This window comes from Meles meles, chromosome 20 (genome assembly GCF_922984935.1).
Source record: "Meles meles chromosome 20, mMelMel3.1 paternal haplotype, whole genome shotgun sequence".
Lineage (NCBI taxonomy): Eukaryota > Metazoa > Chordata > Mammalia > Carnivora > Mustelidae > Meles > Meles meles.
In genome coordinates, this window is record NC_060085.1 from 55,781,143 (window position 1) to 55,796,439 (window position 15,297).

General features: G+C 50.0%; 1 protein-coding gene across 1 annotated transcript; it reads left to right on the plus strand.

Moving 5' to 3' along the window:
• Window positions 1-649: 649 nt before the first annotated feature.
• Window positions 650-3,697, plus strand: TRH (thyrotropin releasing hormone). The gene is made up of 3 exons (XM_045992032.1): window positions 650-715; window positions 1,699-1,920; window positions 2,625-3,697. Exons 2-3 carry the CDS (start codon window positions 1,707-1,709, stop codon window positions 3,137-3,139), a joined length of 729 nt encoding a protein of 242 aa, XP_045847988.1. The 5' UTR covers window positions 650-715; window positions 1,699-1,706; the 3' UTR covers window positions 3,140-3,697.
• Window positions 3,698-15,297: the final 11,600 nt, after the last annotated feature.

The following is a 15,297-nucleotide window of genomic DNA, read 5'->3' on the forward strand; positions in this document are numbered from 1 at the left end:
GGCTACCAGCTTGGGAATTCTGAAAACTGTCCCTCTCTCCCACGGTACAGATGAGAAAATTGAGGCCCAGAGAGCAGAAAGCATTTGCTGGAGGTGACATGGTCAGGATGAGAACCCAGGTCCCATTTGTCCCCTACTTTTCCCCTCTGTCCTCTCCCCCTTCTCCATCTCCTTCTCTCTCTCTTTCTCTGCTCTGTTTGTGGGTACCTCTTTCAGTCTTTGTCTCTATCTCCTATTCTGTCCTGTGTGTCTCTTTTCAACTGTGTGATTCTCTCAGTATCTCTGCGCCTCTCTCTGTCCCCTCCAGGACGGTTCTCCTCGACCACAAACCTTCGGAGCTGGGTGCAGAAGCGACCCGGCATCATCACTGCCCCCCACTCCCCAGCCCCCAGCCTCGGGCAAGCGCCCCGCCGCTCCCGCAGCTCTCGCCGCCCCCGCCCCAGATTTCCGGTGGAGCTGGCAGGCGGCGGGCGGGGTACCCACGGGGCCCGCTGCCGTCAGCTCCCCTTCCCGGCGGCCGCGACCCCTCCCCGCTGACCTCACCGGCGCCGCCGCCCCGCGCGGATATAAGCAGCGGCCCCGCGGAGAAGCGGGCAGCCGACGCCCGGGCCCTGCGAGCGCTCCCGGCCTCCTGCCCCGCCGACTTTGGACTCCGAAACTCCCAACTCGGAACCCCAGCACCCCGGACCCGTCCCGCGGAGCTGTCGCCCGGCAGGTAACCACCTCCGTCCCCTGTCCCCACGCTGGGGGCGTCCGGGAGCACTGGGAAGGGGCCCCCTCTGCCCGCTGCGTGGGGAGCCCCCGGGAGAAGCCACGGCTTCTGTCCCCCGAGCGCCTCCCGGAGCGTGCGTCCGCGCCCCCCGTGCTTCCGCGGCGCGGGCCGGGGACTTGACCCGGCACACTGGTGGCGTTCGCTCCTGCGCACCCCCGTCCCGGCGGCTGGAGCTGCTGGGCGCCGGGCGTCAGTAGGATGGGAAGTTCTCCATCCCACCCCAGCCTGGATGGCCGCTGGAGGTCCACGCCGGGACGTTGCGGTAGAACTGGGCAGTCAGGGCGTCCGGCGTCAGAGCCTGAGAGTTAGAATCCGAATCCAGGTGTTAGAAGCAGATTTTTCGCGTTGGACTCGAATCTTAGCCTTCGAGTTTCAGTCTCACCTTAGAAACATTTTTATCGTTGAGACTGGGGATTTTAGAGTTAGAACTGGCGTCCTAGCGTGGCCATAGAATCTTACATTAGAGCTGGAACTTGGAACCGGAACGTGGACGCTGGAATTAGAACGTTGGAAAGGAGCGCTGGACCAAGAATGTGCCCGGGGAAGGATCCTAAGCCTGCGACGCGGCATCGTGGCCGTCGGGCGGGGCTCTCTAGGTGGTTACACGCCTGGCAAGCCAGCCCTGCGCCCGGTGACACTGAGGAGTGGCGGTGACGACGGAGGTCCCACGGCTTCCAGGCTCGCGCAGCGGAACTGGGCGCGCGGCCAGTCACTCCAAGCATCTCCATGGGTGAGGACACCCAAAGCCCGAGGCTGCAGGGCCACCTGCCACGTTAGGGTGGCAGGTGGCCTTGCCCGCGGGAGGATGTATGAATGGTTTGTGACCCAGCTTGGGGACCCGCTGGGACAGGAAAGGTGGGAAGATGGTGCGGACTGGGAGAGGGGTGCGGCGCGCTTATGCTTTCTCTCTGTCCTCCCAATTCCAGACGCCGCGATGCCCGGCGCTTGGTTGCTGCTCGCCATGGCGCTGACCCTGACCGTGGCTGGTTTTCCGGGAGGTCGCGCACAGCCCGAGGTGGCCCAGCAGGAGGCAGCGATGGCCACCGAGCATGCGGGTCTGGACGACCTCCTGCGCCAAGCAGAGCGCCTCTTACTCCTCCGCGAAGACGTCCAGCGGCTGCGAGGAAACCAGGGCGATCCCGAATCTGGTGAGGGCCGGGCGTGTGTCCCTCTGATCAGAGGCCCTGAAAAGGGCTGGAGGAAACCACGACGCAGAGACGGGAGGGACTTGGTCATTCAAACTCTTGCCTTTCTGAGCTTAGAAACTGTTGACCATAACCTTAGCAGGATCATGAGTTGACCCTTCCCTGAGATCAGATTTCTCTTCCCGGTCGGTCCTGGAATATTTCACGGAGAGCCGACTTTCAATGGGGAAGATTCTGTGCAGGGGAGAGAGAAAAGTCTCTGTATGTGACAGTTTTAATTACTGCTTACTAGGTGTATATATGCCAGGCACTGTTCTCAGGTGTTCAAACACCTTATCACACTATCTGATCTTCCTAACAATCTCTTAGATCCATACTGTTATTACCCCTCATTTTGCACAGAAGAAAACTGAGGTTCGGAGAAGTTAAGTGCGTTGCTTATGGTCACAGAGTCAGGGAGTGGCAGAGCTTGGACTGGAGCCAGAGGTCGTGCCTTTGACCATCTGTGCATGTGTGTGCGCGCGCGTGCGTGCATGCGTGCGTGCGGGTGTGTGTGTGGGGGTGTGTGTGTCTGCGATTTCTGAAGGGCTGTACAAGGCCGTGACTCTGGATGAGTGCTGCAGGGAATCTGCCTTAACTAGGAGAGAGACTGGAGGGGGGCCCGCTCAGGGGCAGAAGGTCCCTCACTGGTCTCTTTCCTTCCCCAGAGTCTCAGATCATTCAACCCGACTGGCTCTCCAAGCGTCAGCATCCAGGCAAAAGGGAGGGGGAGGCAGAAGAGGGGGTTGAAGAGGAGGAGGAAGAAGGTGGAGCTGTGGGCCCCTACAAACGGCAGCACCCTGGCCGGCGGGAGGATGTGACTGCCTGGTCCGATGTCACCCAGCAAAAGCGGCAGCATCCTGGCCGGCGCCCCTCCTGGCTGGGTTACACTTTCACCAAGAGGCAGCACCCAGGCAGACGGCTGGTGGATTCCAAGGCCCAGAGGAGCTGGGAGGCAGAGGAGGAGGAAGAGGAGGAGGAGGAGGGCGAGCCCATCCCTGAGAAACGCCAGCATCCGGGCAAGAGGGCTCTAGGAGGCCCTTGTGGGCCTGGGGGAGCCTGTGGTCAAGCCAGCCTCCTGCTGGGGCTTCTAGATGACCTGAGCAGGGATCAGGGGGCCGAGGAGAAGCGGCAGCATCCTGGGCGGCGGGCAGCCTGGGCCAGGGAGCCACTGGAGGAGTGAACCCAGTTTCCTATAAAGTTTAGAATCTGAGAATGTCTTGAGCCCTTGTGGCCCTATCCCTTTGTGACCTCCTCTTTCCCTCCACCTTGGATCCCTGACCATACACCTGAGCCTCCCCCCACCCCATATACAACACCCAACTCCCTGGCCTCGTCTTCCTGCCCCCTTCAGGGACATGAGAAAGCAAGCCTCTGAGTTTAAACTCCATGTTACCCCAACTTTCCACTGTTGGCTAGGGGTCAGATCCCAGAGTCCCTCTCCTCGCACTCCCTCTGGTTGCTCCCCTTCCTTAGCTCTGGTTAAAATGATCCTTTTGTGTCCTCCAAGGAACCCCCAGAGAGAACCAGAGTGACTCTGGATCTAGCAGACATTGAGGTCAGGGTGGGATTGAAGACGTGATGTCCAAATACAGTTTTTATCCTCACCTTCTTGGGCATCCTTTTGTGGGTGGGCAGAGCCCTGCTCTAGGGCTGTGCTCTGCTTGGGCGAAGCACTGCGGGGAGGGGCATCCTGTGTGGTGCTCTGTGGAGGGTGTGAGAATAAATCTGTGCAGGCATATGGAAACCACCCCGAAAGCTGACTTGTATATTACCCTCTAGCGTCTTCCCCTGTCCATGATAATCATCCGAATGATAATAAACCATGCATCTATGTAATCTTGGAACTCTGTGGTTGCAGTTTTGTCTCAACTGGTGTGGGTTTCTCTCTCTCTCTCTCTCTCTCTTTTTTGAACATTTTATTTATTTATTTGACACAGAGAGAGAACAAGTAGGCAGAGCGGCAGGCAGAGGAAGAGGGAGAAGCAGGCTCCCTGCTGAGCAGAGAGCCCAATGCGGCCTCGATCCCAGAACACTGGGATCATGACCTCAGCCAAAGGCAACTGCTTAACCGACTGAGCCACGCAGGCGTCCCTGGGGTTTCTCTCTTTCTCTTTCTTTTTTTTTTTTTTTTTTAAGATTTTATTTATTCACTTGACAGAGATCACAAGCAGACAGAGAGAGGCAGGCAGAGAGAGAGAAAGGGAAGCAGGCTCCCTGCTGAGCAGAGAGCCCAATGCGGCCTCCTCGATCCCAGGACCCTGAGATCATGACCTGAGCTGAAGGCAGAGGCTTAACCCACTGAGCCACCCAGAGGCTCCTGGGGTTTCTCTTTTTAACACTGAGCGGGACAGGATTAGAACTCCCCAGTTCTATTGAGAAAGGGCATCAGGGACTCTGGATTTGTAATCTTCGTGGTTCAATGGCAGGAATCAACAACCTGCGTCATCCAGCAGCCACAATGAGAACAAAGGACCAGGCTGTAGTTGGGGACTCAAACCAGGGACCTTGTGGGCCTGGGGAGGGAGGGAAGACGGATGTAGGACAAGAGGGAGTGGTGGGGACTGGGGCAAAATGAAGAAACCAGCTAAGTGAAAACACCTAAATCCAAAAACTTCACCACGTGTGAATCAAATAATATTAACAACAATGCATACACACTTATTATGTGTCAGGCACTGTCCTGAGCACTTTACATATAACCTTTTATTTTTTTTTAAGATGTTATTTTTTAAAGTAATCTCTACACCCAACATGGGGCTCAAACTAACAATTCTAAGACCAAGAGTCACAAGCTCCACCAACCTTATATTAATTCTTTTAATTCTCACAACAGTCCTTCTAGGTATTACTATTATTATGCCCATTTTCCTAATAAGGAAACCAAGGTACAGAAAGGTTAAGTAACTTGTCTGTGGCTGAATTTGGCCTACTCACTGCCAGTTTGCTGTCTCTGATTTAGACTGAACTTCCAAATTTCCTCAGACTCTGAATTAAGCCACCATTTGTTTGGTGGATGGATGAGCTGTTTGGGTTTTCTGCAGACTGCTCCTGGCCACCTTCTTGGGCAGTGGAAGGAGGGAACTCGAAGGGTGCCTGAGCCCCAGCTCCTCTCCTTGCGGTGCTTGTGGTTCAGGTGTGGTCAGGACAGAGGAAGACTTGGGCTTTGTAAGATGTATTTACACCCGTATTTTCAATTTTACTCTCCCAAGCCCTCTGAAATATTAAGCATTTGATGGATTTGCTGATTTTTCTCCCTTTTGGATGAGAGAACCAACAGAGACTAGGGTCTCGCCCCAGGTGCGTGAAGCATGTAGGGCTGGCATTCCCCTGCACCTGACTTTCCACTCCACCTGGCCACCTTAAAACACCCATTGTTGCCATCTGGGTAGGTGCGGCCCTAATCACATTCCCTCTGCTCACAGTCCCCTTCTGAAGGTGAGTGCTCTGTCAATATGGACCATTTATGCAGTCGTTCCTTGGTACTCAGTGCTTATAGACACTTTCTCAGGGAATCGCATGATCACCCCAGGTCGGCTACCATGTCCACTTGCAGCTGAAGAAAGTTGAGTTGCCGCTGAGTGTGGATAAGTGAAGCACTTGACCAAGGATATACTCCACCTTCTCTTGCTTCCATACTTGATTGATGTGCGGGGTGTTTTTACCCCCTCAGATAGGGGAAGACTTGACGAGAGTGAGAAAACCACCCTCTCAGCCATTTAAGGCTTTTCCTTCTGTTCCTGTGTGTGATTGTACCAATGCACCATGATGGAAAGTATCTGGGCATTGGCTTCAGCTCTGGACAGATGATTAAACTAGTTTGAGCCTCAGTCTACTCATCTGTAATATGGGCCCAGCAATTCCTACCCCTCCCTCAGAGTTTCTCTAATGATTACATGGGATGGAATGATATGTGTACAGTCCTAGCACAATGCATGACACCAAGTAGATCCTTGATAGATAAACGGCATTTTGAGCTCTAGTGCCCCAGGATCAGAAGGGATTCAAAAATGAACCTTGTAGAACCACTTACTCCTTCCTTCATTCTCTAATCACACACACACACACAAATTAAAAAAAAAAAAAAACATCAAAAAACCCCACAAAAACCAAAAAACACAAAAAGTATTCACTGGGGCTTTATTGTGAGTCTATGCCAGGAATTAGGGCTTTATCTTTAGGATAGTCTATGTGTTACTCCCCCACATACCTCCTTTCCTTCCCACTCTCACACACGTGCCTTTTGCTCAGCCTAGGATGCTGTGGAAGAGACGCTCCATGCACCTCCCTAAATTTCCCAGCCCCCCTTGCACTTGGGGAGAGTCACATGACTAACCCTGGCCAATGGGCTGTGAGCAGACAGGTGTCACTCCCCAGCTGAGGCAGTTAGAGCCCATGAACCTCCCTTATCCTTTTCTTTCTGCCTTGGAAACCTGGGAGTCCACATGTTGAGATGGCAGACACATGATGGAAGGTTTCTGGGCCCCAGAGTCACCAGATGCAAGTTAGACAGTGTGCACCCACATTAGACTTCTCATGTGTATCAAGTCACTAGTATTGAGTGTATTAATACAAGTAAACTTGTATTAAGTCACTGAGATTTCAGGGTTTATTTGTTACTGCAGCAAACTTAGCCAATTCTGACTAATACAGATGCTTCCTGCCTGGGCCTCTCTCCACTGAAATCCTTCCCACCTTTCCCTTCTCATACGTATCTGCCTCCATCAAAGCTGCCCATATCAGGGCCCAGCATGAAGCAGGTGCTCAATAAATACTAAGTGAGTGGATGTGGAAAGCATTAAGTCACTTCTATTTTTATTCTCCAGCCTGAATTCCTGGGGGTCCCTGCCCTTAAGAGGCTCCCTATCCAGTAGGGAGACAGACAAGCAAACAGATGATGACCACTTAGTATGAGAAGTGTTGATTTTGGTGAGGAAAGCATGCAAGGGGAGTGCAGACAAGGGGTCCTTGGGTGAAGCAGGCTTCCTGGGAGGGGAAGCGTCCAAGCTGAGTCAATGGATGAATAAAAGAAAAGACATTTCAGACAGGAGAGAAGAACATTAACAAAGTCCTAGTGGGAAGAAATAATGTGTTCTTAGAGTTGGTAACATTTGAAATCCGAGGTATTTTGGACCCTCCTACTCCTCCCTCACCCTATCCTCTAGCCCCGAATGGCATGTGCCTCAGCCAGACCTTGTGCCTTATCCAGTCCTCCCACTGTCCCTGCTCTTGTTCAGTCCAGTCCACACACAGGGACTCAGACTGTCATGGCTTAGATGTGTGAGAAAGTGGTGTGGTTTGGGGTAGAATCAGGGAAGCCTTCATGGGGGAAAGGACACTTGAGTAGCGCTTTGAAGGATGAAAGAAAAAATTTTTTTTCCTGAGCACTTCCTCTGGGGCCAGACATTAGGAAAAAGGTGACTATAAATATCTGTTGAATGAATGAATTATCCATCATAGTCATACCCCAGTTTAGAGAAAAAGGAAATCAGGAGAGAAGTAAGATGACTTCTCCAAGTTCATGAGTCTGAAACTTGGGGATTGTCTTTATACTTCTCCTCCCCGATCACCCACGTAGAATTTTTACCATGTTCTCTAGATTTTATCTCCTAGACACCTCTCAAATCCATCACTTCCTTCTAGCTCCTGAGACACAACTCTGACCCTGGCCACCATTATTCTTGGCCATCATCATCTGGAGAATTCATTGGCCTCCTCACTAATATTTGGCTTCCACTCTTGTTCCCCAAACCGACTCTCTACATACAGCCAGAAGGACCTTCTCAACACGCAAATCTGATCTTGGAAACCACTTTTCTTAAGACCTATCAGTGGCTTCCATTTCACCCAGGGTAAAATCCAAGTTCCTTACCACAGCCACCGTGGCCTTCCCAATTGGCCTCTATTGTGTTACCTGCACACAACACAGGGACTTTGTTCATGGCATTCCGTCTGTATAGAGCCCTCTTTTCTCCTACTCTTTATATTACCTGTGTTTCCTTCTGTATGTCTTCCTGCATTGTGAAGGCTGGAAAGCAAAGACTACATTTCCTTGCAGCTAGAGTCTTGGATGTGCAGTAAATTCTCCACATGGATGCTCTCATGTGAGATTTGGAAGGTTGCTTTGCCTATTCCTGTTGAAAAGCAGGCCTATGGTGAGGTGTGATATTTCTGCAACAGCTTTCCAGTGTCCAAACCCCAGCTTTTAAAGTATCTGGAGTCAGTTGTTGATAGCAGCTTTCTGGCCAACAGTATGGGGTTTTGTTTTGTTTAAGAATTACTTAATTTATTTGAGAAAGAGAGAGAGAAACAGAGAACAATCAAGGGGGAGGAGCAGAGGGAGAGGGAGAAGCAGACTCCCCGCTCAGCAGGGAGCCCATTGCGGGGCTCCATCCCAGGACCCTGGGACCATGAGCTGAGCCAAAGGCAGACGCTTAACTGACTGATCCATCCAAGTGCCCCAAGTATAGGTTTTTGTTTTTTTGTTTGTCTTCCTTTAAACAACCTTATTAGGTGTATATTTTACATATCATAGGATTTACCTATTGCAGGCACACAATTCAATGATTTTTAGTAAATTTTTGGTCATTTTCAGATCCCCGTTATAATATCTTTTACTATTAATTTCTCTCTATACCATCAGCTCCAAGCAACCACTTATCTACTTTTTCTCCATCAATCTGCCTTTTCTAGGCATTTATACATATGGAATCATACAATATGTGGTTTCTTGTGCCTGGCTTCTACCCATTAGCACCTTTTTGAATTTCATCCAGGATGCAGCATGTCTTAGTAGTTGTTCCTTTTTATTGCTGACTGGTGCTTCAAGTAGTGAGTTCCCAAATGCAGTAATCCCAATGGTGGCCTCATTTCCCACCTTCCTGATTGGAAACAGAGGAAAACAGCTTCCCTGGCGGGTTGTTCCTGTGGTATCACTCTGCAAGTCTGCTCCGTAAGCCCTTGACAATTTCATAAACACCGAACTCCAAAAGTGATTCTCAAAACATTCAACAACTGGGGCGCGCCTGGGTGGCTCAGTCGTTAAGCGTCTGCCTTTGACTCAGGTCATGATCCCAGCGTCCTGGGATCAAGCCTTGCATGGGGCTGGCTCCCTGTGGAGCAGGGAACCTGCTTCTTCCTCTCCCTCTGTCTGCCTCTCCCCCTTGCTTGTGCTCATACACACACACACTCTCTCTCTGCGTCAAATGGATAAACAAAATCTTAAAAAATAATAGTCAACAACTGGTCCAAGACAGACAGCCAATTAGGACACATGTCCAATCGTAATGAATGGATTTGGATACACCTGTAAGGCCACAGCAGAACCAGAAGCTGAATGCCAGCCCTACTGTGTGAATTCTCTCCGCTTAACATTTCCAGAATGGTTTCTGTTTGTTCAGCTGAATCCTGATGATTCACCCTAGGTAACTCCTACATCTCCTTAAATGTCACTTGAGACAACACTTTGTCGGGATGTGACACAGCATCCCTCCTGCCCCTGCCTTAAGGCTATCACAGCTCGTAATTACATCTGTCTCAGCTGGGTGCCCCCAGGACCAGACCCTAGACAAGGACTTGAGTCCAAGTAGTTTCCTTGGAAGGTGGTCCCAGGAAGTGGTCCAGGAGTTGGAGAGTTTTTGGAAAAAGGGAGGGAAGTGCATGTGGAATGAATTAGTGAGCAGGTTTTCCTTGGGAAATTGTAGACCAGGTCTCAGAGTTGTCCCACTCAATGGGATGGGGTAAGGAAGATGGGGATTTGTCGATGAATCCCTTTGATCAGGGGCTGAGGGCTGCTCCTGGGAATGTTAACTCCCTCGTGATTCTAGCTTTCCCTGTGGGCTGACCCCAAGAAGGAGGCCATTGTGTTAGACTCTCAGGATGCCGTTATATGTCCTGCAAAGGTGAGAACTGAGGGGATGAGGTGAGCTACTGGAAGCATTGGCAGTCTTTTTTCATCAGAGGCTCCTCCTTCACCAAACTCTGTGCTCCATGAAGTGGGGATCACTCCAGAATCCCCAGCACCTAGGACAGTGCCTGGTGCAGAGCGAGGGATCAGCAAACATTTGTTGAATATTGAATATGAATGAAGGCCACATGTGCAAAGGTGGATCTGGGATTTGAGACCAGGTCTGCCTGATTCCCCAGCCCAAGGGTGAAGGTGGGGAGGCAAACCCGAATGTTGTAGGACGCCGCCGTGCAGTCACCGTAAACCAGGGAACCCAGCCCTCAGGGGGCCATGGAGCTGAGAACCTATGTTGTAACCCAGTATAACCCAGTACCCAATTACTCTACCTTTTAAAACACTTTGAGAGACACAAAAGGGCCTTTTGTGCTGTGTCACTAAGATCCTATTATGTGCAGGGCCCTGTGGATGGCGCGTTCCATCCACCATTTCTGCCCCCACTTGATGGATGAGAAACTCCTGACTCAGAGTTAAAACCACTGGCCCAGGCCACACGACTTACGTGGATGGTGCGACCAGGCTCACCCAGGGTTCTGTAAGCCTGCACGTCCTACAGTCCTTCCTATCTCCCGGCTATTGCTTGCTCGGGCAGCTTCGAAAGGCTGGGGACTGTTTCTTCCAGGAGCTGCCTCTCTTGAATTCAGTGGAGCTGCCTCTCTTGAATTCTGTGAAGCTGCCTGTCCTGTTTTGCTGTGAAACATCTTAATATCATGACTTCCTCTCATATGTTCTTTAATTAATTCTTTCTTCGAACCTTATTTTGATTAATTAGATGCAATCAGAGGACTGGTTTGCCGAGAGACTCAGTTCCTGCTCGGGCCTCTTGGGTGGCAAGAGAACATGTGGAGCATCTTACCTGAAGGATGTTGGCAATTAGAGCCCATTTCGATCGCGCGAGTGTGAGCTGACTGCCTTGGAGAACATCAATTAGCTCAGTGGCTAAATTGTGCTGAGTTACAGGTTACCAAGGGGACCCATGGTCAATGCCAGGATTTAAGTGGCTCTAGTCTTTGGGGATCATCTTTCCTGAATTGCAGCCACGTTCTGGGCCTGGTAATTATCAGCAGGCTGATTAGGTCTTGTCCATTATGGAGAGTGACTTCCTAATTGCCAGCTGCTGGGGAGGAGAGCCTCCCGGCACCAACGCAGGTACAACCGGTCCAACACGGCGGAGACTGGCTGGCACACGTGGGGGAGGCTTCTTTGAGCCTGTGGCCAAAGAGATGGCACAGGCACGTGCTGGGCTAGGCGCGGTCTCCTGTGGGAGGGGCACAGGGTCTCAGAGTAGTCCTGGAGAATACAGAAGTCCAGGCCATTCTTGGGAGGTTGAACATGATCTTGGAGGGGATGCCCAACCTGGGCCAAAAGGGGATCCCCTCCTAGTGCCAGGCCCTGAGCTAGGAATAGCAGGGAACGCTCACTAGTACTTACTATGTACCAAGCCCTTCTCAAACCACTCCACAAGAAACAAGTTATTTAACCCTCTCTAAGAGGAAACCGAGTCACAGGGGTCAGGTGATTCGCCCACTTCTCTGAGATTTACATGCAGGTGGTCCGCTTCCAAGCTGAACAGCTGTAGAGATGCTGACTCTCTTGTGTCATCTACAGCAGCTCTGAAGACCCCTAGGGTCCTAAGATGCTTGCAGGGGTTCTACGAGGCTGTCACTTTCCTAACTACATAGCTGTGTGAGGCCAGGTTACCTTCCTACACTTCAACCAAGTTTCAACCTGTTGATTAACTGCAGGAGCAGCTAAGAGAATCCAGTTGTTTTCTATTATGTCAGACATTTAAAAAACACATAAAAATGTAAACCAATGCCACTCTTCTCAGTTAATTGTTTTTTATTGAAAAACTGTAATTCTGGGGCGCCTGGGTGGCTCAGTCGTTGCGTTCATCTTGGGTCATGATCTCAGGGTCCTGGGATTGAGCCCCACATCGGTCTCCCTTCTCAGTGGGAAGCCTGCTTCTCCCTCTCGCACTCCCCCTGCTTGTGTTCCCTCTCTCACTGTGTCTCTCTCTGTCAAATAAATAAATAAAATCTTTAAAAAAAAGGAAAGAAGGGTCACCTGGTGGCTCAGTGGGTTAAGCCTCCACCTTCGGCTCAGGTCATGATCTCAGGATCCTGGGATCGATCAAGCATGGGGCTCTCTGCTCAGCAGGGAGCCTGCTTCCCCCTCTCTCTCTGCCTGCCTCTCTGCCTACTTGTGATCTGACTGTCAAATAAATAAAAATCTTTAAAAAAAATAGTCTTTTTAAAAAGAAAAGAAACCTATTTTCCATAAACACATTTTTTTCATATTAACATGTAATGGATTTATTAGCTATTTTTAAATGAGCAAATAAGCATTTAAAAATTCTCAATTTAATTTCTAATATAGGAATATCAGTAGATATAATCCACGTAATCAAAAGTTCTTTGAGAGTCCTCAGTACTTTTTTTTTTTTTTTTTTTAAAAAAGGGAGAGAGCGCAATGAACACTCACTAGTTCGGGAACAAGGGAGAAGAGCAAAGGGAGAGGAAAAGTGAGAATCTCTTTACCTCCAAGCAACATTGCTTACGTACAGGGGAGCGCCTGCACAGAGCAAAGGACTTACCTGTTTTGTTGGCATCAGCCCCAGTTCCCCATGACAAGGACATTTCTGCACAGAGAGATGCAGTGTCTCTCCTGGATCACACAGCCAGGAGGGGGCCTCCTTCCTTCCAGCTCTGAGCTGGACTTGACCCCTCCCTACTCCGCTGCAGTAGGCCTAGGGAGGCTTATGAGAGCTCCAGAACTTCTCCCTGAATTACTGGCAGGAGGCTCTTTCTTTCCTCTCACGTACTGCTAAACTGGTAGACCATTAGCCTGGAGCTGCTGGAGGCCATCTTGCCACTGCAGACAAAGAACCTGGTTGAAAAGGAAGCCCACAGGAAGACAGCAAGAGATGGAGAGACGGAGACAGATTTCTGGTGACTCTGGGCACCTGGATCCAGCCACACCTTACACCCTTGGCCTTTCAGTGTCATGAACCGATAAATTACATTTTTTTCCTAGTCATTTGTGTTTCTTCCTAATACAACACATTTTAACACAGTCTGTAATGTTGCACTATTTTGACATGTTTTTGAGTAGGGAATACTCCTTCCTTTCTCCCACCCTACCTCCTGCCAACTACTTCCCTGGGTCACTGCCCAGGTTAGAGAGGAATGTTGGGCACAGCTCCGGTTCCCATGTAGTATAGTTTCCCTGTCCCCTCTTCCTTCAGAATCATAACCACTCTTGTCAGCATTTCCAGCTAACATTTCTTAAGGCCTAGCAGGGCCCTCTTCTACCCCTGGCTGTTGCCTGGTGAACTCCAGGTACCGACTGTGTTGGCCTCTGTGTTATCACCTGTTTGCTCTCCCTACCCCATTGTCCGTCCTGCCTGCATCCAGCTGGCCGATCTCTGCAGGCTGCCCCACTTGGGTTCCCTCTCCCTCCAGATTCTGGTGTGGTTCAGGAGGTCCAAAGGAGGGAGACAGGTAGGTTTGGGGGGAACTCTGCTCCTCTCCTTCCCAGCTGTGGTTTTGGCTTGATTCCTCCTGTGGGGCAGCCCACCCTGACTGCTCTTGCTCTCCAGGAGTTCTGGAAACACTGTTCTCCCCTTGCCCATGCAGGCCGCAGGGTGGTAACGATGCCTCCCTGTCATTCACCTCGGGGTGTTCCACTAGTGTGTGTGCTTCACCCTGCTCTCCCCATAGAAAGTCCCCTCACTCATCTCTCTCTCTTGCCGGGGGTAGCTGTTTCCTGCCAGGGCCCTGATGGACACAGACTTACTAAGAGTCACAGTATTAGTACCACAGTGGAGACAGAAGCCAGTCTGGCTTACAGAATCATGGGAGACTTTAATAACCTCCTGGGGCCCACGGATACCAAAGGAAAATTATTATTAGGTTTTAAAAAACATTTTATTACAGCAGGTGCCTTTACTGTGCCTTTGCTGTGCTGCTCACGGAACATGTCACATGGAATCCCCACAATGATTTCATCAGGGAAGTTCTGCTATTATTCTCATTTTACAGATGAGGAAACTGAGATTCAGAGAAGCAAAGACACCTGCCAGAGATCACATAGCTAGTGAGTTGCTAAACCAAGATGAAAAGTACTGTATGACCTCAGAACTCAGGCTTTTCACCACTATGCTATAGGTTGTGTTGATAGAGTCCAGGATCAAATTTCCATTTGAGATTCACATTCTACCTCCATTTTGCCCTCCCAGGAGCCTTTTCTACTCTCACTTGGCACTGGTTTTCAGCACAGCCGTCCCCCCACCCCCACTGCCCCCCTGACAGATCCAGCTCCTGCATTTGTGTGAACCTCTCAAACCCAAGCCCTGAGCAACCTCTGGCATGAGACAGGTCTCCTCCTCATGGCCCTTCCCCTCCTCTTATGGCCACAGCTGTAAGTGACAACCAGACAAAGGGCCTGACTTGCCTTCTCAATGAGAGGTAGTGCTTGAATTAACAACAATAATAGAAATAGCTTACATATAGTGATCGCATTCAATGCCAAGTGCCCACACTAAGCACATCACATGCATTGCTTCATTACATCCTCACGAACAGCTTTGCAATACAGGTACTACAGTTCTCCCATTTTCCTTTTGGGTAAACTGAGGCTCAATGGCATTAGGTAACTCGTCCAAGGTCAGGTGAGCAGCCCACGGATGGGCTATGACTCCTGTCTTCCTAACACCATGTGCTTAACTTCTAGGAGATTCTCCCACGGCAGAGATACAGTTTCTTGAGTCACCACAGAAGGAGAAGTTCCTAGAGGTACAGTCAACAAGAACGGGCCGACTCTCTTTATATGGTTCATGAAGCCTTGTGGTGAATTTGAGGTCCTATCTAAGGAGCTTTGTGGAGAAGGTCAGGCACCAGGCGAAAGTCAGTATTAATTCCTAAGCTCATTTTGAAAGATAGCGTGGATGCTTCTTTGTTCAGAGCTTGGGTATCTGCTTCCTTCTGTCACAGTAACTCCTGTTGGTTCTGTATCTTAAATATCTCAGGAGATTTCTGGTTGAAGATAGTTGATTGGTCACATGTGTTTAGCTCCTTGTCTTCCCAAATGATCAGGGAAGATCTAAATATTTCAGGAGAACATCAACTTGCACAAAAGACCAAGATAAACAAAACAAAACAGAAAAAATGACCCCAGAGAAAACAGAGATAATTCTGAAAACAGAATTATCTGTTATGTTAAAAAATTGTGTTTAAAAAAAAGAGAGAGAAAAAGAAAAGAACCCTCTAATTGGTATCCTCAGAGAGATAAGATAAAATACAGCATCCATAAAACGGGTATAAGATGATACAGAAATGGAATAGTCAGGGAACAAGGAAAAACTTAGAAATTAAAAA